Source organism: Lonchura striata, chromosome 7, assembly GCF_046129695.1.
Source record: "Lonchura striata isolate bLonStr1 chromosome 7, bLonStr1.mat, whole genome shotgun sequence".
Taxonomy (NCBI): Eukaryota; Metazoa; Chordata; class Aves; order Passeriformes; family Estrildidae; genus Lonchura; species Lonchura striata.
The window spans coordinates 9,010,296-9,034,900 of record NC_134609.1 but is presented as its reverse complement, the minus strand read 5'-3'; the positions used below and the strand labels follow the sequence as shown (position 1 = coordinate 9,034,900).

General features: G+C 39.0%; 1 protein-coding gene across 5 annotated transcripts in view; it reads left to right on the top strand.

Annotated features, from left to right (window-relative positions):
• Positions 1 to 24,605, top strand: part of ZMIZ1 (zinc finger MIZ-type containing 1) — a 335,118-nt gene that overhangs the window by 193,744 nt on the left and 116,769 nt on the right. For all 5 annotated transcript variants that reach the window (XM_077784564.1, XM_021526680.3, XM_021526678.3 and 2 more), the window contains 2 exons: positions 894 to 1,007; positions 13,967 to 14,072. In XM_077784564.1, coding sequence (XP_077640690.1) covers positions 894 to 1,007; positions 13,967 to 14,072 — 220 coding nt within the window. The remainder of the gene's footprint in view (positions 1 to 893; positions 1,008 to 13,966; positions 14,073 to 24,605) is intronic.

The following is a 24,605-nucleotide window of genomic DNA, read 5'->3' as shown; positions in this document are numbered from 1 at the left end:
CTCTGCTCTGGCTAAAATGTTGGAATACTTTGGCAATGTGGACAGTGAGGGATGACAGTGTGAACAATAGCATTAGGCAAGTTTATGAAGTGCCTCTAAAATTAGGACTTCCTGTTGTTCAGTAAAAAGGCAGAAATTAATGTGATAGTCAAGAAAAAATCTATTGTCCATGCAAATTTCAAAACAAAACCAGATTTTTTTTTCCCTCTCAAAATCCTGCCACCCTCTTCAGGAGAGGTAGGGTTCCCTTCTGAAATGTCTGCATGCCTTCTGTGCATGTGAAACATTTTTAGTTAAGAAATAACCCTCTGTTTTTCATGATCCTGAAGCTGATCACCCTAACTGCTCATGATGCTGTCACAAGCAACAGAATCCAAGGTTCCTAGAAAGGATTGGTATCCTGAGTGTGCTTCTCCCTGTCCCTGGCATTTTCTGAGTCTGTCACGTTTGCCTCATTGGCCAGCAGCAAAGATTGAAATCTTGATTATTGGAAGGTGGTGTGCTGGCATGTCCCAACAGTGGGGCATAAGCACACTTCAAAGACATTGAACCCAAAACTAAAATTTCCCTTAATTTGGGCTCAGACAATTTTGGTTTCCAAGTGGAGTCCACTGATTTGCAGGTGGGAGAGGTGGAGCTGTAGAGGAAAGAGTTTGGGGAGCTGTGGTATTTCAGCTACAGCTTGTCTCCAACTAATGAAGTCATGTCAGAAAATGGTGGAAGTATTAATAGGAATGAAGTAGGATTTTCTGCATTCACTGTGCAGTTGAAAGTATTGCTTTTGAATTACACACTGTCCCTAGGTACCAGACTTAGCAATAGCGTAATGTAGAATGGAATATGTCAGCCCTTGTGCATGTTATTTACCATGTTGCTTTGCCTTCCCTTTCCAGCACTTACAGAACCCAGCAAACTTCCATAATGCAGCAACAGAGCTCCTGGACTGGTGTGGAGACCCCAGAGCTTTCCAGAGACCATTTGAGCAGAGCCTGATGGGCTGTTTGACGGTATGTCCATCCTACTGTGACAGTGGCTCCTTCTGTTTTATACTGTGTTCCTTCTCTCGTGGCCAAGGGAACTTGATTTTCAGAATCTGCATCTTAAGGGGATTTTTGTCATTTTACCTTAAATACATAAAGCCAGATCTTAAGACCTGTTTATTTGACTCCATTGCTTAACAGGGAGTAAAATGCAATAACAAGAAGTTGGAGCATAAAAGATGTTTTTGTTAGATAGCATACAAATGCACAGGCTAGATTATTTGTTATACACATACAGTGTTATTTCATGTCTTGAAATTGCTAAGTGAGCCATGTTCATATAGAATGATGAACATTCCAGGTATTTGTTTTCCCTTGACATTTTTGGTAGGGCTGAATGACTGCTTGCTTTTTATTCTAAGTATACTGTGCTCCCGGGTTATGACATGCTTGTTCAGCTTACTTTATTACACCCATTGACTGCAGGTCTCATCCTGACATACTAATTTCTACAATTTCCTTGATTTCAGTGCTTTTCTTTTCATTCACTTTTCATTAAGACCACTGTAGTTCCTAACGTGTTCATTATAATGCATATTTGTCTGTGCATTTTTGTTTTGAAAATTTTATTTTCCAGCAGCAGCAGTCCAGAACTGTTACATGGATTCAAGACTTTAGATGAATTAAATTCTGACTGAGCAGGGGGGTTAAAAACCTCACTGCAGTTTGCCAAGCAAGTTGATCTAAACAAATAGTCACAAAAGAAACAGAAATTCTGAAATTATTAATTAAGAGACTGTAATTTTGTTTGTTGTGGGGCAGAAGTGTATGTATTATTTTCAAGCAATGTGTAGCTGGTATACATAAAACAGACATTAAGACTGAGATTTAATTGCCAGAAATCCAAATGTTAAGGAATGGCTCCATCTTAGTGTGCTCCAGTGTATAGCATCCCTCAGATTTGTATGTCAAAAAGTTAGAATAAATCCAATTATAATAGGAGATGCATATACTCTTCCAGTCAGGGAAAGAATAGAGGAAGTTAAAAATCGTAAATTCCAAAGATAGAATATTTAACAATTCTGTCTGAAGTAAAAGTTATCAGTAGCATCAATTTTGAGAAACTGTACATAATGTCCGATGTGGCCATAACAATATTTTATTTATACTTTTTGAAAACTTTACTAGCATTTTTCAGGGTAGTTTTTGGGAAAGGAGACATTCACCTCAAGTATAATTGGGCAATCTGTGCACAATATTTCTCTGCAGCCCCTGCTAGAACATTGTGAGTCTGACCTGTGACTTCCTTGCTGTTTAAATCTTTTCTTTCTACGTGAGCAGATCTTAAGCCCTGCCCAAGTGGAGGGTCACAATAAGGTCTGACTGCCAGTGATTCATTCTCCTCACAGAGTGTACAGAAAGTGGGCAGGAAATGTTCCATGAAAACTGGTGAGGTAAAACACAATAAATGGTTTTCAGTGTATTGAAATGAAAATGCTGTTTTTCTTCTGACAAGAATGAAAGAAAAAAAAAACAATTTTACCATCTAAGTACTGTTAATATTTGAGCCACATGTATTACTTTGCTTCATACTTATTCCTGAAATCTGAACGGGGTGGCGTGCTCCCTTTCCCAAGCTTGTTGTGGGAGAGAACTGTCTGCAGTGTAGGACTGACTGGCAGCAGCATCTTCATCATATGTTGCAATCTCATTATATTCCTGGCAAGGAAATAACACAGGAGCTTAACCTGGTGGCTTGTTCTGTGTTTGATAAATACACAGGATTTGCAGAATGCCTATAACCTGCAATGAATGTGTTTCTTGCTCTTAATTTTAAAATCCCTTGAAGAAAGATATGCTTTAATTTCTCATTGTACATCCCTCCTTTTCTTCCTGCTTCCCATTAAACAGACTTAACAGCATGGTTGTGTCCCAAGAGGTTTGTACTTCCTGTATCTTCTTAATACATTAGCAGTACAGTGGGCAAGGTCTCTTTTTTATTTTTTTTTAAATTTTTCTCCTTTTATGTGTATTTTTTCTATTTAAGCCTACTCGTACATAATTTCTTTCTAATTAATATGTTCTGAGTCATAATTTAGTAAACGTAGATTGTTAGGCTTATTATTTCCTTACAGGAAAAGGGTTTTATCTACTTTTATTTAACAAATGTGATAGAACTTCAGTGTGTTTTCAGAGACATTATTCAGAAAGTTGCAAATAAATCAAAGGTAGCTGAAATAATGGAATATCATGAGTAGATTTAACACCAGTTTGCACAGCTTCATGTTCTGTACAATCGGGAGCCTATTTTATTTAATGCTGATAAGGTTTACCAGTTTTTACTTCTTTGTGAGGATTATGCTAAATGAAAAATAAAAAATAAATATGAAAGTCTATTCAATCACTGAAACAAGATTATTGTTTTATTATGCTAGCCTTTAAAATGACCTTCAAAATCAAATTTCCTTAAAATTTCCATATTTTTGGATATGCTTTTTAAAGCAAGTGATCTCAACCATCATTACAACATTTGAGCTGTGTGGTTCTTTAAGGCATTTAATTTGGACAGTCTACAATATTAAAAATGCTTGCTTGCTCATAAAGCTTCCCCTCTGTATTATTGAGAATGATTTTTATTATTTTATGCCATTCTGTTCTGTTAACTCTCTGACCAGGGAAAAAGTGGCATGCTAAGCTGTTCTGGAACCATCAAAGGGATATGAAATGATCATGTCCTATGAGTGGTAACACGATATATACTAATCCAAATTGAAACTTACTGGGATGTCATGAATGCAGAGAGGCAGGTTCTCTCAGGAATGTGCAAACATTCATTCACACACTGCACAGTTGAAATGCATCAGATGTAATGACAGAGCATCAAAACAGATCTATTGTGGTAAGAATAGCCAGCTGAATAGATTATCACACATCAGCATAACATGGGTATCACAGGTATAACAGATCCTTTGCATCATTTAAGTCCTATGTATAGCCTGTTGCAAAAATTAACCAATTAGATTTAATCCAGTTAATAACAGAGAACTATGCTCACAGTCTTGAAATAAGGCTTTAATTTAAGAAGTGGCTCTTAGGAGTAGTTCTGTGCCTGACACATTGTCTTTGTGTTGGGACTGTCAGTAATGTCTGGTAACTTTTTAACCACCTGAATGTTTGTATTCCTGCTGCCTGTCTTAGGATAGATGCAGAAGAATGATCCTGGAAATATTCTGACTGGTCAATAGCAGAAGAGCTTCCAGCTTCATTTATGAAATTACTGGTTTTGTTAATAATATATAGAATAATATATAGAATAGGCTGTTGTAGAGGGTTTTCTTAAATTGTAATACTAGCACTTAAATTGTAAGTGCTAGCACTTAGAGAAATCTTGGTGATTTGAAAATTTCATAAGTTCACTAGACAGCAATTGTTGAACAATAACATGTGTAGCACATGTTTAGTATTTGTCTTTCTTTGGTGGTTTGGGTTTTTTTTTAGAATAATCTGTGCACAGTATACATACTGGCTATTTGCAGTAGATAATTTTTCCACATCAGCAGTACTTTATCATTCTGAAGTTACATGTGCTACTGTGGGCTCCAGTGGCATTGTGTGCAATGTAATAGGAATGATTTTCTTATCTCTAGAAGACTCAAGATTTGATACAACAGCTAAATTTTGCCAGAGAGGTACCTAATCAGGTATGTAAACTTCATTTCAGTAGTCAAATACTTCACATAATGGATACTTTAAATAATTACTCATTTAGAATTTTAATAATTTCTTTTTGTGATAAATAAATTAGGCTAATGCTGTCAAGGCCTATGAATAAAATTCCGGTATTTCTGTGCCTTGCAAAGAGTCAAATAGAAAAGGATACATAGGTAAACCAATGACTTGTGCCATAAATAGAAGATACTTTTTCATTAACTAAGCCCCAAAAGCTGTGCCTCTTCTGGCCAAAATGTGATGCATGTGCATTGTGTTATGTTCAAACAGTTCTGACAGACACTAATTCTAGAGCTTAACTTTTTGTGCTTACCCATTACAGAAAACCACTAAAGTGAATGGGTAATAAAAAATTATAAAGAATACTCATTTCAACAGATAAATAAGAAGTCAGGGATAAAGGGGTAAGCTTTGAATCTGTTTTGTTTCTTGCAAGCTTACAGGCTTTGGAAAGGTTCCCTTAAGCAGTTTCAACAGAACTCATGCAAACAAATTATGATCTTTCTCAGAGACAATAAAATTTCTTCTAACTTGCCAAGAAAAGCTAGGTGTTATTTTTCAACAGTAGTTATTTTCAAATCAAATAGACAGTCTGTAGGCCAGAAATTGAATTATAATTGAAATCATTGATTCTATAAATTATTGAAATGGCAATGGATATGGTGTTCTTCTGTATATAATACTACTTCTTCCATGGTGTTATGGGGAGCTGATGAAAACAGCCTCCACTTTCCACAAACCAGACATAGTTGTGTTTTTATTAGGATTGAAAAAATTTCTTACTCTAGCACTAGAGTATATTATGGCAAGGCTTGATAAATTTAAGAATATAATTCTCTAAAAATGTACTGTATATGGCATTACCTTACAGTCTTCTGTAATAAACAGCTTCAGTTACTACACAGCAGTTTAAAAAAATAACCCTGTTTCAGTCAAATCAGATACCAGTCCAAGCAATGAAATTAAAATACTTTAATCCTCCCAGGTTAGCTTTTCTCCTAACCATATCCCAATCCATATGGATACTAAAAGTCAAGTTTAACAGTCATGTTGAGCAAACAATTACACAGTAATTAAATTATATCTTTGTGTATAGGAGACAAAAGCAAAATATTGGTCAAAAGCTTTTCAGGAAAGAATGCTTCAAAGTAGACTGCAATACAAATGACTTTGAGTCAGCATTTGCCCAGGCTGTTTCATTAATTTCTGCCTCTTCTCAGGTCCAGTGTAGTGTCATCCCATGGGTGTGCTCTTGCCAAGCAGTTCAACATGTAAATGATCTCATTGAAGGCTTTGGGTAAGGTTTGTGTTGTTGCTGCAGCAAAAATGGAAATGAGGAGACAGCTGAGAGCAAAATGGACAGATTTACAGACTTGTCTTCAGCAAAGAACCATAAAGGCACTGCCTTGTTCTCTTGCTGTGCTTCAGCTTTACAAGGCACCAAGTTTATCATTCTTTAGGGCTCTTCAGTGTGTCCAATCAAGAAATAAAAGAGTGAGAGAGGCAAAGCTGTGTGCAGTCACTCTGTAGCTATACCTAGGGGCTTCATCTAAGAAATTAAAGTCCATCACTACAGTGGTTTTGTACAGTAGGAGGAATTTAGGTAAGCAGGATGTGCTTACCTGAGGTAGCTCCTGATAAATCACTGAATGTAAGAGAGCTTCTGTAGTAAAAGCTTTTGTCTCTAACCACTGGGGTTGGGATCTGAGTCGCTCTTTGCATCCAAAAGATGCAAAGATTTCCTACCCCTGATTGTCCACAAAAAACTATGCCAAAATAGTAATTGAAATAGTAATTAAAAATGCCTTCCTCCCAAAATCTTAATGTTCTAGATCCTCCTCTCCAAATACTGGGTCTGCCTCAGTCATCAGGTGTGGGAAACTTACCTGTGTTTGGGAAATAAATATTTCTCTTTAAATTAAAACCAGCAAACAAACAAAACACAAAGCTGTAGTCCTAGCTGTACTTCATCTAAAGGTTCTGGATTTAATTTAAATTTTTTGTTCTGCTTGTAATTCTTACTACATCTCTGTACTGCATATAAGAGTTGCTGAAATAACAAGCATCAATGATAAACTGATTGAAGTATCTGCTGAAGGTTCCTGTTTTAATGATACTGATACAATGGTACAGTAATCTTTTGAATTGCATTTCTCTTCAGAAAGTCCTGGAATCGAGACTGCTGAGATTATTTTAGATTATTTTAAGGAGAAAAAGCCCTAACTGCTCTCAGTTTCATAATATGAAAATCTATTTTAGCTTGTCTGATATGTTATGAAGAGAATAATTGGTTAAAAAAAGACATACACGTTAAAAAATAAAAAGAAAACGAGAATGGCGTATCTGAATAATGTGAGGTTTCTGTAACAGGATGCCTCAGACTGCAAGTGCAGCTAATGCTTGCCTGGATTCATTATGTTTAATGCAGAAAAGTACACAATCAAAAATCAACCTGTGACATTCCAAAAATCAGATTTCTAATCAGATCAGGATTTGAATGTGATTAATTAGGTGGAAGAGTTAGTTCAGCATATCTATACCAGAAAATTGGAGGTTGCAGCTGCCCGTGAGAGCCCTAGAAATGTTACATTTACTCTTTGTATCCAAGACTTCCAGAGCAAAAAGTTCACGTGGAAGAAATTGTGCTCCCATCATCCTCCCGAGGCATGTGTTGAGCACACAGCTCTGTTTGCAGAGAGCACAGCGCTCCAGGGCTGTGTACGTGCTGTACTGCCAGGGTACAGCCAGCAGGCACGGAACACTCTGCTTCCGAGAGCTCGGAGCACGACCGGTAACTCACTGTTACTGCCTGTCCTGTCGCTTCATGGCCTCCTAAAGCCCTTCTTGCCTAAACTTTCTTAGTCTTGCCATGGGTTATTTAAGACTCATCAAGATGTCCTGCTCTCCAAAGTGATGTGCTTTGGGAATTCCCTTGTCACTTTCTTCCTATGACCCAGCAGTGTTTCATATGTGTCATGCAAATCACTGTTCAAAGTGTGCCAGGACTCGGGTGGCAGCAGTATTGCAGTGACCCAGTGATCAGCTGCTTTAATTACAGCACAGCCCCTGCCTCTTTTTCCTCTGGGACAATTTTCAGTGGAGAGGGTTGAGTATAGTGACCTTCTCTTGGATGTTTGTGGTTGTTAGAGACATGCAGAGGGGAAGAGGATGTAAAGGAGGAGATACACTTATTCTGCATGAGTTACATCACCGTTGCAGGAAGAGTCAAGAAGTACATGGCAGGCATACTGCCTTGTTTTACTTTGAAAATATGGCCTTTATCCACCTTATAGAATGGGAAATAATTTTAAGAAAACTCTTAATTTGAATACAAGGATTCTGTAAAGTCTCTTACATTTGCAGAACGTACTTAATGTCTATTTTCAAGCATCAAAGGCAAGAAACTGCTTAATGATATATATAACTTCACTGACTTGCTTTGATTGTCTCTATTGTTGAGGCAGCCCTTCTGCAACTGGAGTGTAAGAGTCTCATCAGATCAGGACTTCAGATCACAGATTTCTTCCTTCTTTTCCTACTCTTTTTTTTTTTTCCTTGTTTGAGACAGATCTCTATTCATGTTGCAAAATTCCTCAATTTGCCTCCTGTTTATCTGATCTTTGTGTGTTACTGAGGGGAAAAAATTACCATCTACATTGCAGAATTCTAATTACAAAATTTCTGCTGTAGTCTTCAAACTGCATTCAGATAATTTCAAGTATGCACAAGTGGCTGAACATGGAGCCGTCTGAACCAGCAATCAGCCGGCATTTTTAGTTTTGAGCAACCAGCAAATTGAATTGGTAAAATTCATTCTGATGCCAGCAGGGGGGAGTGCTCTTGACTGCTGCTAGTTAAGAGTTTCTTTGAAAGTGCAACATAATGGGAAGGGAGTTTAGAAATAAGCAGTCATGTAGCTCTCTTGATTAACAGGGCTGTTAGGTTGAGAGCTACATTGTTCCAGTACTTCGTGGGGTGATGACAAGCGGGGCAGGGAGTGACGCTCCGTGCTGAAGCTCCTTAGCCTTGCAAAAGGGGAAAGGGGGTGGGGGGGCATTGCAGGTAGATTCAGCAAAGAAAAGATGCTGGTAGCCATATTTGTCTGCTTTTCATGTAATTAAAAGCTCACTCTCATAATTTTCTCCACACTGTCAATGACCCTGAGAGTTTAGACATCTGGAACTCTGCAGAGCTGAATCGCAGGCAGTGAATGCAATGTCTCCTTTTTGAATGCTGTTTATCTGAATTATTCAGATTAAAGATTTCAGAGGTTTGAAGTGATCAGATTTTCTTACTGGCAGTTGATGTTATAATAATTTGTTTGTTTGCAGATAGGGTATATATTCCTTTAAAGACAGGTTAAAATAGCTGTTAGTGCCATATCAAATTTCAAATAAAAGCTAGGTGTTGCAAGTGTGTTTAGGAAATAGGCTAGCTTTTCTAGCTGTCTGGAATGTTATTGTAAAATAATGTAGAGAAATATTAGATGTTGAACCTTGAGCTGTCCAAGCACCTCTCTCACCCATGATAAAGGATGATGATCTCAATTTATGATTGTGGTACTGGCAACTATGTCTAGTTTGATTTTTTTTAATGTGCTACTTTTCAATGGAATGCTGTTATGTATGGTTAGGTCAAGTAAGATAAGTTCTTAGAGCACTGCAGAATGAAGCCATGGTTGAACACATGGTACCAGCTACATGCTGCCTGAATTTTTGCTGATGTGCTGGATTGGAATTTGTAGTTAGAGCAAGAGTATGTTTGTAAATGGTATCATAATCACTTGGCCATAATATTTAATGGATAATTGAAATTGTTGCTTTGATCCCATCTGATCTGCACTGGTACCTGAATAAGACTGAAATCACAGGAGGTTTTAAATGTGGTAGAATTCCTGGGACAGGGTTCAGGCTGAGCTGGATGGCTCCAGTAGGCAGCAGGTGTCTGCAATCACTGAGGTTTGGCTTCAGACAGACCTAAGAGACCATGCTATCTACTCTTTTTCCCCAAGCCAGGATGTGACACAAATACAGTCTGGTCTACTACAAATCCCCTTACCCTCCAAAAGCCAGAGAATGATAGGTAGGTCTTTCCAGTGCCTGATGACTTTTAATACTTCAGACATTTTCCCAGCGAGTCACATATATACTGAGAAGATGAATGTCTGTTCCTAATTTTCGATTAGGCATTTAATTTTTCTTTCTTTCTTTCTGATCTGTAGTGTTTCATGTGTGTCTTTGGTCACACTTTTACAACATTTTTACTGGTTACAAAGATAATTTTAAACTCTTACCCTGTCCTGTTAAGTGTTTGCAGGCTGTTTTGCCTGCAAAACCACCTAGAGGTTTTGCAGTTTACTCTGTCATTGTCTAAGTCAGGACTAAATACATAGAAATTACCTGTAACAAGCACAGGTTATGATTTGACAAAGGACTAGTAATGAGTAATCTGAGTAAAATTTATACTTTTGTCATCTGGGCTATATTCCTTTGTTACAATAGTGTTACATAAGGCAATGTCAAAAGACATATTAGAGTTAGGATATAGTAACTTGTCAAAGAAGGAAATTGCATGGTGCTGGTGTATTCATGATGATGTTCTGTATTGCTCACCTAGTACTTCTTCAATACGTGGTTTTGTTGTCCATCTGGATATATGTACTTTCTGAGAGTCACCTTTTACAGTCCTAAAACCAGATTTGGTATATCTCCAAGCTCTCTGTCTTGAATGAATTTTTGAGGATAATCATTAGCAGTTACACTGCTTGTCCAGGTAAGTTCCTGTGAGTCACTCAAAGGTAAATTTCATTAGGTCCTGCTGACCCGAATATATTAAACTTACTAAATGTCTTGTAGCTATTTTCTGTGTTTTGGATCATGCTCCTATGATGCATTTGTTGTCTTGCTTCTGAGAATTCTCAGTGTCTGTTTAAAAAACCAGGGGGTCCCTTGCATACAGAGGAAAGTTTGACAACTACCTGATGAGCAATGTCTGACTTGAATTGTAGACAACCTGAAACAGGGTCTTGGGAGGGGAATGTATGATCTGTTCCACTGACCTTAATTGTGAAATAAAAGTAAGTCTTTAACCTGTCACAGTTGAAAGAAAAACTTGAAATACAGTCAATGCAAATATTTGTAAGCCTTGTTAAAAAATTATGACAAGATGCAGCTGGCACCATGCGTTCGACCATGAGTTTGTTCTGCAATGCTGTAAGCACTCACCATAGCTGAGCTAACCATTCCTTGTAAAGGAAATAGATATGTACTGCCCTATTCATGTTGACCAAGATGAGGCAGAAGGGACCAGAGAAAGCCCTCTTGAGCACGAGTCCACCAGTTTCTTTAATGGACCCTCTTCCTGCATTTAATGGAGTGTGTGCAAGAAAACTGTAAATGGAAAATGACTCTTGGCAAAACAGAAATTTTATTAGAAATATCTGCTTTTTATTAAGTTTCTGTGTCTTTTGTTGTTCTATTTAGAGGAAGAACAGACTTCTTGTGCAATTTGCCAGTGGAAGCACTTTCTTTCAAAGTTATATTATTATTTTTAAATTTTTTTTTTTGCTAAAATAATTTTCCAATTTGTTTTCCCTCATACTTGGCATGAAGAAGTAAGCAGTAGTTTGACTGGCTGACCTCTGCACACTGTCAAGTTCAGATTCTGCCTTCCTGTGCTCAGTCCTCATGTGGTGTTTGCTGGGGCATGCCTCAGCCACCAGGAGGTGGGTGCTGCCAGGCCGGGCTGTGCCCATCAGGGTGTGGTCAGGCTTGGGTGCACACTCTGGAAAACTCTGCTTTCCACCCCTCTGAGCTTCATGGCACTGCTCCTCTCACAGGGAAAATTAAGAAAATGAAACTGATGTGGGAGTATAGAAAATCAGGTGTCAGCCTGTGGTTAGGACTGCACTGACCAAGGCTTTGCAGTGCATTCAGTGAAGACAGTGCAAGCAGAGCTTTGCTTTTGTGGGTTTTACAGTTCTCTCTGTTTCCTGAGTTACTTTGTAGAATTTTTCCATAATTAGCAAGATGTTAGTTGAGAATAGTGATTTGGCCTCTTGCTAGGACAATCTCAGGATCTGTAACTTCATGTTCTAAAACGCATTGAGCATATAAGCAGCCAGTGCATTTCCTGAGTTACCGTGTGCTCACTGATGAGCAGGTGTATCTGCCTTTCTTCAGACTCAAAATAAATGGTTTAATGATTATATGCTTTTTCAAAACAGAAAATGGGAGGGCCCTTTCTCCATTGTTTTACAGACCTGATTGGCACTCTGTGTTCCTCTGTGATGGTGGAATAGATGACAGCTAAAGGAGTTTAAATAATGTTTGTACATTAATGAGACATTGTTCTCAGGAGCCTTTTGCAAGGGGTTGTTTTAGGTTTCTCAGAAGAGCTTTTTGTCTGTTTTCTTCTCATCATCCACACCCCACCCCCCACCCCGCCATATCTGCTTTTGGGTGGGTGAAGAACAGTGATACTGCAAGTAGAAAAGGGGAACAGATTTCCAAGTATGTAAGGTGTTTTCCAGATCTCATGGCAGCCCACCAGTCTTCACTCCCATTGCTATTATAGCATGAAATATGATGTATCATATTCTGATTTTGTTTTTCTGTTTTTTAATGGTTTTGTGAATGGGTTTTATTGATTTTTTAAAAATCATTATTATTAGTTTTATTTTTTCTTAATTTTTCAAATTTGGACCTACCCTCTTAGCCAGGATGCTAACAACTGGATTTCGAAGTGTAAAGGATTAAAGGCTGATCGACCAAATTGTAAATGGCTTTTTGTTACAAAAAAAAATTGCATTATTTATTTTACTTTATTCCTTTTTACTTTTCTGTCTAAAAGCTGTAATTGTAAAGAAATGTGATTAAACAGGTGTGTATTACTGTACTGATCATCCTCAATTTTGATTTATTTTCCCTGAAAATAAATTAAACCTCTCAGTTTTGAGGTTGTAAGGGTTAAATTTAGGGAGGGAACACTCCCACAGATTAAGCCTTGTTAATGTGTAATTTTTAAATTAATAGGCACAACGGAACAAAGAAATCTACCTGGGAGCTTCATTCATGTTAGTTCTTTTTTTAATAAATAAAATTGGTTCTTAATTGTTAATTAGGAAGATGGATATATTGGAAAAAGTATAGAATAATGTTTGTAAGTTATCAGATATGTTAGTTCTTCACTCTCTTCTATGCTGTTGCTTTTTGCAGTCCTGGACACACATAATTGCAGTGTCATTCATTAAGAAAGAAACTTGCAGATGAAGAAAGGGTGGGAGAAGGATATTTTCTTGTACTGTAAGCTATTAAAGATAGGGACTTTCTTTTGCCTCAGGAAATGGTGTTCTGTTTCTTGTGCAGTTCCTTCGCCATTGTTTTAATGAAAAGAAGTAATGGCACTGTTAAGAATAATCTGTTTTATCTGTGCCTCTGAGTCTGAAGTCATCATGTGCCACTGGAAAGCCATTGAAAAGCTGTGCTGTGTATAACTTTAGCATCGTTTGGCAGAATGACTGTGGGATTGTGTTTGTGCTGTGCAGATTTTAAAGAGGATACATTCTTGGCTGATAGCTGTGTCGCTGGCTTGGAGAAACAGTTGACTGCTTTTTGTCCTTAACTAGAGTTTTCAGTTTGCCTGGTTTTGCTAGTTCTTCTAGATCAGTCAACAACAACAAGTCTTTCCCTGATTTAATCTTTGGCAAATGCTTCTTGCACAGGCCTGTTCATTCTAAAACTGTGGTAAATGTGCTCCCCAATACCGTATTGTTGAAATGCAGCAACTGTGACACTGAGCACAGCGTAGGACAAGCCTGCCCAGCAGTGTGGAGCGGGCATTTTAACCTGAAGGACCTGGGCACTGCCCTTGGGAGCAGGGCCAGGAACTGCACAACAGAGGCAGACACTGAGCATTTCTAATCCTCACATCTCAAATACAGCAAAGTGTATTCTATACAATCTTTACGTACATCGCCCTTCCATTACTTCTTCTGGCTTTTATCTCTCCAATTTTCATGGAACTACCAGGCCTTTCTTCTGACAGGTGGTGAAATAATTGGATCACTGGAATACTCCTGTGTTCACTTTGCTGTGCTTGTGTTGGCAACTACTGGGGAGCAGTGCCTCATACCGTGGTTATACTGTGCTCTTGCAGCAGATTCAGATGTCTAACATTAGTGCTGATAAGCAGGTTAATGTCACTTTGTAAAGAGCTCAAGTAACCCCTAATGAAGCTTTCTCTCTTTCCCTCTGCAGGTGGTTAGTCGAGTGGCAGCTCAGCAAGGATTTGACTTGGATCTTGGATACAGGCTACTGGCAGTATGTGCAGCCAACAGGGACAAATTCACTCCAAAATCAGCTGGTAGGAAAAGCCTTTTTTGATGTATTGTTGATTCTCAGATGATCATATTCTGTAAAAAATGCTACCTGTGACTGTCTTGAATTCTGTAAAAAAACAAAACCAAAAGCAAATTTATTTGGTGGTTATAGTTCTGTTGCTTCTAGCCTTTCAATGGCATGTTGTTCTGAGGATACATGACATTGGAAATACATATTTTCCCCAGCTAGTGCTGTTTGTTGCCCTATTTGATCTCATGGATTAAATGCTGCTTCCAGAAGCACAGATGTTTAGTAATTTCATAGTGGAAATGAACATACTCAGACCCCTCTGTCTTGGTTAACCATTGATTTTCTGTCATGTGTCAACTTCTAAATCTTTTGCATCCGTTCTTCACTCCCTGGTATACCTATTGCAAAACTTAGACTCCTTGACTGCATGTGCCTGTGCAAATTAGTACCATGGTTTCTTGTATATCTAGACCTTAGAATTACAATTCTGAGCCAAGAGTAGGTAGTAATTCTAGTGCTGCAGGAACAAGTAGCCATTTTTCCAGTGTTTTACAGCAATAATCTGTTACAGGTCTCTGATCAAGTAGCAATATTTGATCATGATGTATTGCCATTGCTCCTTTTAGAGATGTAGAAAATGCACTTAAGGGTCTTCCTGCTTCTCACATGTTCGATTTAACTGGAGCATTTAATTCTGGTACTCCTTTTCTTAGCTGATGAATGTCAACATAATGTTCACTGGCTTGGAAAACAGGAAGATAATTGTTCTATTCCAGACTGAGCGTGGATAACTTTTCTGCTTTGTACTAAACTGGTATGCAGTCCCCATTTTGGAACATCAGAAAAGGTTACCTTCTTCCAAAACAGTGGCTTTTAGCCAACTGATTGGGTGTTAATATTTCTTTTCATGTTCCTTTTCAGTATTTATGAGCCCCAAACATGGCTACCTTTTGTCCTAAGTCTTCTAAGTAGTTCCTCATGCAAAAGTGGCTTTCACATCAAAGTATATTCACTGGACTTACTGTTTTGTTGTGGGGTTTGTTTTTTTTTGTTTGTTGTTTTTTGTTTTGTTTTTTTTTTTTGTATGGGAAGGAACCATTAATCTTACTAATGTTGAATAAACTGTCTGATTTTCATCCAGGAAAACTGTGTGGAGGATAAAACGTTCTGTTGACCAAGCACAATGTCTCTTTTTTCTGACTTCCTATCAAGTTTATCCATTAGTTAGCTATCACATCTCTTCTTGGTTGTTTGGGGTTTTTTTCTTTTTAAAAAGCTTATCAAAAAAGGCTTTCCAGCTATGGTAGCATTAAATTTTCTTTAAAAATATAGCTCTTCCCCCTCTCTTACTAATTCTTCCTGACGTGTCTCTCCATTAGTGTGTTACAGGAGGTGAGGTTGAGAATCAGATGTTACAGTCCTTTTGCTTTAGGGCTCACTGAAGGAGTAGGGCTTGAAAACTGCTGGTCAGTCATCATGGTCTAGAAAAGCCCAATATCAGTGTTTGATTTCTACTAGTAGTTACTTCTTTGAGGAATATATGTGAGGTTTCTTTTAAACTTAGCACTCTGTACAGAGTTCACTCTTTCCCTTTTTAATTGATAGAATACTGGAAAAGCTGGTAAATCACACACTCTTCTCCTGATATATTCTAAACCCTTCTCAGACCTTTCCTTTGCTTCCCATTTCTCAGTTGTATGTAGAAGTAATTTATTTCCAATGATCTTAAATATTTTGTTTCACAACTACTTTAGTTTTACTGTGTGTGCAGTTGTTTCACCAGGTCTTCCCAGGGTTTCATCATGCCCATCTACACTGTGCATTTTGTGTTCTTACTCTCTATGTTAAATACTGATATTTTGGGGCATACCATAGCATATTTTGCGAAATGTCACATATAACCCCTACTCTAAGGATGTCACCTTCACATAGGAGCTCTGAGAGCTACATCCTCGAATAGGCAGCTTTGAAAGATTGACAGACTGGGATTACAAATGTGAGGTCATTTCAGAACATACAGACTTCTTTTGAAGGGTTATTTTCCATATTAGAATGCATTAATATTTTCTGATTTCTCATACAGCAGTGGCTCTGCTCCTTCATTCAGTTTTTATAAAACTGTTGAGATTATCCTTTGCTTTTTCTTGTAGAGAGTGTGCTTCATTGAAAGCTGCCCTTTGTGACTTGCCTAAGTTGTTGTCAGGGATGCTTCCAGGTTGTTTTGAGAAACTCCTTCTGTTTCCTTTTGCATCTAATGAAAGACACCTTCAACTCTTCTTCCAGTCACATTCCTACAGAAATCCCCTGATGTAGATATCAAATGGCATTAATTTTAATGAATAAGAATTTGTTTTTCCCTTCCTCCAGGCTTAAGGGGAATTTACAATGGTTTGCATTCATTCCTCCAAGTATGAATTTAATGCTGCCAGTGGGATCACTCTGGAAACATTTTTAATCCATGTTGTTTGGTGTCTGACATTCTTAAATGCTAGGAGAAAAAAAGACTTCCTAATTAAAACATATTTGAGTGGGTGAACATCGGGGAAGATAATTGCACCAAATCCTTTCAAGGGCCATGCACTGTTAGTACCTGCTTACAGCCTGGGACGAGGTTTGCTGACTGACGTCCTGGAGGGTCTGGCAGTGGTGGCTGCAGGCTCTGCAGCTCTGCTGTGGAGCAGGGGACCCCTCCAGCCCAGGGTCCCTCAGGTCTGCTGCTTTGCAGAGATGGCTGACCCGGTGCAGTCAGTAGTCCTGCTCCTGTTCCCCAGCAATTCCCACCAAAGCTTGTTTGAGGACCTCTGTGGCAGAACTTTTTCTGTCTGGCTGCTCCCTGCGCTGTGTCTCTGCGGGGCCCCGGGAGAGTCAGCGTCCCCATGGCAGCGCCTGGCGAGCTCACTTATCCCTGATGGAAGTGGGCTGGAGCCCGAGGCTGGAGGGCAGAGCACCCAGCTGCCAAACTGGCTCAACTGTGGAAAAACCACCCCTCACTTCTTGGAAATGGCCTCACCACGTTTCATTGCAGCTGGTTGAAGCTGTGCTGTGGTGGCTCCCTGCTCAGCTGAAAGGAGGTGCAGCTGGCAGCCCAGAGTCCAGCAGGCATGGGGGAAGCAGGGAGGGACAGGAGGCTGCAGCTGGGCAGGGCAGCTTTTCAGAGGCACAGCCTCAGCTGGGGAAGGACAGGGCACCACACCAAGAGCTGCCAGTTCCTTGGCTTCTCCCGTCCAGGATTGTTTGGTGTTGCTGAGACAGTGTTTGATGTGCTTTTTGCTGTTGTGTTACTTGGTCATTGAGATAGTTAGCAATTAGCTAATACAAATTGTTTTGGAGAATGCCTAGGGGGGAGATTCATGCAGCATGAAAAGTATTAATAAGTTGCCTTGTGTGTTTTTAAATAGAAATGACGATTTAATGATTGTGCCTTTTGTCTCTGCTTTCTGGTGTTTGTACCTGAAATAATAGCTGCTGTCTTTTATTCTTCTAGCCCATGCTTCTGCGACAGGGCAGCTGCCTCAGCAGGAGGTCAAACACAGCATTTCCCACCCTGAAGACAAATGACAAAACCTTTAAAAATATATGTGTCTCTTTTGGTGACAGCTGCTCCCCAGACCTTCCACTGGAAATTCCTTTGCCTTGATGTGACACCTGTAGGGAATGGCCCAGCAGGTTGGCTGCCTGCTCATTTGCTTCCAGACTGCAGTAACCTGAGTTGCTCTTAGTATGTGAGTGCATAGGTGTTTATATATTCCGGCTTTTCTTCCTTAAACCTGAAGCCCTTCTCTCTGAATTGTATTTGCTTGGACTTTTTCTGAGCATATCTGATGCTTTTGTCCTTCCTGTAGAATTTAAGTTATTTGGTAGCCTTATTTTAACTGTTCAAATAAAGTAGAGTTTGCCAATTAAAGTGTTTATTAAAAAAAATAAGGGGACTGGAAGAGAAAGAGGGAGAAGAATTTTCTGTTCTGAATTTTTTTTTAAGATACTTTATCGAGCTACTGAACTTCATTGCTCTTGTAGCTACTTTTCTAGTTTTGCTTCTGTCAGGAGGCCAAGCTGAGGCCAGACAAGGGGACGACAGGATGAGATCATACAGGGAGCTTTGTCAGAAAAGGACAGTGTTCAGTATCTCTGTAAAGAGAGAGAGGAAGGAAGAAGCCTGAGGGCAGAACTGTGCAGAAAAGGTACTTTAGCAGTCACTGAGCAGCTACAGCAAACAAGTGCTGTGATAGCTTGGACGGGCATCCAAGTGTTGGCTGTTTGATAGCAGACAGCAACCTTTTTTTGATATCACTTTGCTTTCAATCCCTTAGGCTGTGCTTGGTGTGCTTCTGATTTCACTTTTCATGAGCAGTATTACTTAATAATCTTGATTCTGTATGAAGTATGCACTAAAACTTCATAGTTTTTGTGTACTCTATATAATGGGATGTTTTTTATTTCTTTAGCTTCAGTCATTGTACTGAAGCTGTGATATAATAGGGCTCTTCTTGTGAATAGAATGCCAGAGCTGTAATTAAATTGGACTCTGGGTTAACAAAGGTATTTGCAGTGAGAGTGCTGGGAAATGGAGGTGTTAAAACCTTACTGGACAAGATACTGAGACCCAAGCTATGTCCTGATCAAGATACATTTTCAAAGCAATAGTAGAGATTGGGCAAAGAGTATTTTGGTGTATTATCAAATCAAACTCACAGAAATTATATAAAATGAGAGAAGAAATGATGCCAAAATGTGAATGAATGAATAAAAAGGTAGAAAATAAGGATAACCTCTAGATCATGGAGGACCATGGGGCTAGATTAACACTTTTACTAAGTTTCCAGTAATAATGCTCACAATATCTGTGGCGACAAGGCAAAGCCAGGTGGCTAAAAGGATTACAAGTATGGAATAGAAATAACTCCAGCCAAGGCTGATGGCATCCCTCCAGCTTGAAGGGACCAAATGATTGACAGGCCTGTGTTAGGAAAGAAACAGCATATAAATTGTCAGTCTCATGCCTCACACCAAAGATTTCTAGCAAGTCAAGTCAAAGTGGTCTTATATGACTGGTGAAGAAATACAGATGCTGTATCTGCACTTAGGAAAGAGGCTGATAAGAGTAAGTAAGCAGCTTTATGAGAGCAGAGTAAAAGCTTGGGTTTGTGAAGTGAAAGTTGAGCAGAGTTATAAAATGTATGTAAGTACTAACAAGTGAACAACTCAGAACAAGAAGAGCTATTACACTACAGTACAGTATTGACACAAAAACATACTGCTGTAAATTGAATAAAACACTGAAATAAGTGGGGAATTCAGAATTATTAGGGCAGTTGCATTTTAAAAATATCTTCAGCTAGAATGATGGTGGAGAGAGATGGAACAGAGTTAAGGAAAATGGAAACATGAAAGAGCCTTTCTAAAGATAAAATTCAGTGTATGAAATTGTGTAATGTGGTTCTTGATGTAGCTGGAAGCTAGTTAAGAACCTTTTATCTGCATTGTCCTAAATTCCTACTACGTTTCTATGCAGATACCTAATCCATTGGTAGTTAGAGTTGGTGTCCTAAAACCATCCACTTGATGATCCTCATTAAAATAAAGGTATTATTTTCTTTTAGCTGTTACCTTCTAAAACAGCTTTTGGTATTGAAAACTGACTACATTTTGGGTGATCTCTAAGTTCACTTCCCTGCTCTTAGCACAGATTCTCACTGTGTGCTCTTGTCTGCCTTGTTCTCAGTTTTGTAGTTCTGTATTTTTGAAGCAAGGATAATAATATGCCTTCCATCTCACTTTTATTTTTCTCATTTAATTAAATTCAGTATCATGCAGTACAGAATCTACCTCTTCCTCTGTAGGTAGTTATGCAGTACAGCAGAGCCATGGTTTCAGCTGGGACACTTTGTTGTTATACAGATAAAATAATTCTGTTCTGGTACATATATTGGCAGGATACACCTTTGTTGCAACTAAGTTTTTCTTTCATAATGATTTATAGTATGGATACTACAAATAAATGAGTAATTAATACTTAATTCCTTAGATTATGAGGTTAGTTTTATTAGAGTGTCTTAATGAAGTTGGCAACTTCCCCTGACCAAAAGGAAGCAGTCAGAAGTGGTGCTCAGTGGCAAGCAGCATTCATTCATGTCTGTACTCTCTGACAGCCACGTCTATGCTGGCTGCAGAAAAGGCACACTGGACTTTCCCCGTTTGTCCCACCCATGAGTTCACTCAGAACAAAGCTCTGTAAGACCTGCAGATTTGGCAATTATATCCTCTATCTTGGGCCTCTGTCAGGTTGGCTTGACATATGGCAGACATGTCAGTAGTCAGTTCTCAAACATCTTGAGGTTAAGAAGAGCCCGCAGAATGAGACACTTTTCTCCCTGGGCCTTATTTGTTTGGGTTGTTCTTGTTCCCTTCTTCTGAAAGGTCTGCTCCTTGTGCATTTGTTCTGCCTTCTGCTCATGGGTAACAGGATCATACTTGTGTCAGATTTTCATTATCCTCCTAGTAGCTAGGCAACTCCTCTTCATTTTTACTGGGAGCTTGAGGACCTCATAACATACCAATGTAGATAGGTATTGTTTTGGTGAAAATTCAGATATTTTTTGGCATTCACTGTTCTGCTGTACGTTTGAACACCTATGTTTATACAGGAGGTTGCATGGCTGAGCTGCTGCTTCTTTATTCTGACTAGCCAAAATACCAGCTGGTGTATCTGGCCTGTTCTTTTTGACATTTCACTGGTCCTTGTTACCATGGTACCAATTCTGACTTTGAGAGATGTCACAGTAAAACTGTTGCCAGGTTGGAACATTTTTGCTCTAATGCCTTTACTATAGCACTTAAAGAAATTGTGGACACTCAACTACTGCAACAAGCTTGCTCTGCTGTTTTCTTAATCTGTGCCTTGGATTTTCTTGAGGATGGTACTTACCTGAATGCTCTCTTTGCAGCAGATTTGATGTGTAGTGCATTAACTTATCATGCAATTCCCGGGAAGAATCTTTTCCTAAAGTGTGCAACATACTTCCACTTGGACTGGAACTGGCATTCCCCAGAGAAGACTTCTGTTGATCTCTATCAGTGTTTTCTGTCTTCTGCTTCAGGGATTCCATATGTGCTGAGAACAGCAGAAGATTTGGTGGTAGAGACAGCTTAAATCCTGGTCTGGGTGTGAATTTTCATTTTTCATTTTATGTTGTTTTGAGTAACTTCCCTCTGAAGATGAAGTCAGTCACAAATGGCAAGTAAAAAGGGAGGCAGCTGTGAAAGCCTGCATATATTCATGGGAGAGAAGAAAGCAAACTCTTAGAATGGCATTTGCCCTTTATAAGTTACCTTTTCTCAGCTTACAGCAAGCAGTCCCGAGCTTGTTCCCTTTGGAGCTGCAGCACATCCAAATGTCCCTCACTGCCGCTGCTCTCTTACCAGCCTGTGAGTCTTGGAGGCAATCAGAGAAGTTCATGAGGAATCCAGCTACAAGAACAGCAGCACAGCAACTTCCATGGGGACTGGGAGTTTCTGTGTTGCTGGAGGGCTGAACCACGAAAGCATGAACTGTGGGAGCAGATCAGATCATCAAGCTCCAAGAAAAGCAAGTTCACTTCCTAAATACAATTCAGATTCCACAGCTCACATTTTCAGATCCATCCCTAAATCCTCCAGGCTTGTCTGCAGCATGGAGTCAGTCTGTTAAAAAAAAGCTCTTCCTCTGAATACTCTAGACATGGTACTCTGAGAAACACAATGATTAGTAGATAAGATGTTATATGTAGTATTTCTCATTAAAAAGAGAGATTTCCATAATGAGAAATTTTGAAAAAATATTTTTATTTCATCTTTTCTAATGTTCCTATTTAAGCACACCTCTTAAAGTGTGCTAATAGCACAGTATTTGCAAAAGTTCTATGTGATACAATACATTCATTTAAATACCTGTGAAGAATCAACAAAAAAATCATAAGGATTCATCATCATGGATAGTTATAATTTCTATCAGCTTTGTGCAACTTTGAGAGGATTCAAGGAGAAAGACCACAGAAGAGAGAAAAATTGATTTGAAGAGAACTCTTAAGTAATATGATCCAAAAAAATGTGTGTTGTTCCTTATAAGATGTGCTGTTTTTCTGAGAAGCTCAGTAGAAGTCAATATGTTCATGTTTGATGAGGCTTTTGGATTGTCTCCTTTTTATGGATTGTTTTTGCCTTTACCTACTTTTACTTCCAGTAAAACATGTAAAGAAAACCATCAGATTTGCTTTAATCTGCAGGTTTTCTGGATGCCAAGGTAAATAAGTCCCTTTTTATTTTTTTGTGTTCTGATGAAAATGCAACAATACATGTCATTGCAAGACACTTCCGTGAATATCCCAATAAATCACACTTTATTCCTGACACTTTCATGTAAGGTGAATTGTGCTTTGTAGCAGATACCAGTAACACCTGACTTAAGGAATCAGTGGAAGAAATAAGATTTTCCTCATGAAGTTTAGTAGCTTAACAATAATAAACTCCAAAAGATATGACTCTAACTAGAAAACTAAGTTGGTTTGAATCTCATTTCTATGACCTAAACCAGTCTTTTAGGAAGGTCTAGATGTCAAGCCCATCACATGATGGTGAGCTTGTGTCTACTAAAAGACTTCCTGTAGCTGCAGTTGTTTTTGGGGCTGAAGCCCATATATAAGATTTCCTAATCTGATGGAAGGATAAAATAATCAAGCATTGTGATGCCTGGATATTGTGGAGTCCCAGGGAAATCTCTTTGACTCTTACCTGTCTGTCTAGTAGGTATCTCAGTTGTATTTCTGCTGCTGTATGTATTTCTTATGTGCACTGTTACAAAAATGAGTGTTTCTCCATGTTTTGTATGAGCTGAATATCTACTCAACTTCTGAGATTCACTCTCAGCAAAACTTAAAGCAGTAGCATTTCATGCAGAATGTTGGCTCCTATGAAATACGTGATCAAACTAATGATTTATTCAACCTCTTTCAATTCATTCTTTATTTCTTTGAGAAATGTCTGCACTTAAGATGTGCTGGGGCTACTAATTTCAGTGGATAGAAAAAGTTACAGATTTTTAAATCCTGCCTGTCTGTGCTGTTGTTTCCCAAAGCCCTGCTTAGGGCTCTGTAGATTCAAACCTGAAGACACAGACATCGATCCTTAGTTTCAGGTTCACAGAATGGTTTAAAATGTGCATCTTCTAAAGCAAGTTCTCAAGGGAAACATAAATTTAAACATTTTTAAAGGCAAGTATGACTGACTTGACTCTGAACTCAATAATAGAAGACTGAACAGGAGCTGTTCCTGAGGAAATAAATCGAACAGTGAACATCTGTGTACAAAGCAAGGTATTTGTTTCATGTGTGATAGTTTCCCTTATGACTGCCTGGTCAGACCCAAAAGACATTAATCTTACTCACTCTGGAACGTACTGTCTTTCCATCACAGAAAATACGAAATGAAATTATTTAGTGTATTTACTACAGAAGCAATTTCAATTAAGGCAAAGAACCAGAGAGACCTCTAAGTTTCCAGTGTGAAAAATGAAGCATTGCTGGTCTAGAATAAGATTGTGAGAGGTTAATTGCCAGAAATTTATAACAGTTGCTGTCTCCCAGTAGGAATGTTGTAGAGGACCTAGTGGTCCTTGAAAAGCTACATACCATTGCAGGCAGTAAAGGGATTTTGCTTTGGAGCTTTTCTAGTATTACAACCAAATGTGTTTGAAATAATAAGCAGTAGCTACAGTGACTGTCTTGACCAAAGCAAAAGTAGGGAGGTGCTGCAATTGTGTCAATGTTGTGCTGTCTTGAGAGCAAAAGCAAAGACTTGGATAGGTCTTTGTTAGAGTCAAAATTGTGCAAGCTTCTTTTCTCTGTTCTGTTACAAAATCTAGCATGTCTTACAGGACAGCGAACTGATTTTAAATTCTGATTTAAAATTTTATGCAGTTTAGCTAATTAGGCATTCAGTACCTAAGATGAGCTGGAGAAGAGCTAGACTGACATTTTGATCTAGCAACTGTCAAAATTGATGAAAAAAAAATGTTCCGAAAGAGAGAGATGCTTTTTATTTATTTCAGCGTGTGGAAAAATTAATAGGTAAAGACAGTCTTTGATTGGAGGGAATTCGGTGTTCATTTGTTCCTTTGTAGCCAAGCATCGCTCCCAGCGTGCAGTGATGAAGGCAGAAGCTCCTGGGCCAGGGCGGTGGCAGCACAGTGTGGCAGCTGTCACTCAGGGAGCTCCTGCCTGAGCCGTGGGGTCACATCCAGAGCATTGTGTGGAGCTGTGTGCTTGGGCTGGGGTCTTGAGCACACAGAGTGTGGTGATTGGGATGGGGCTGGCCCAGCCTCATCCCCATGGCACAGCTGTGAGCAGCAGGTGAGCAGCAGTGACAGCAATGAGCCAGGGAGTGCCCAGGGCACTGACCAGCACCAAAGGGAGCAGAGACTCACAGGGGCACTGCGTGAGCAATCAGGGGTATGAAAGGCTGGGCTGGAAGACAAGAGGAGCAGACATTTGCAGCTTTCTGAAGTGGAGTAATG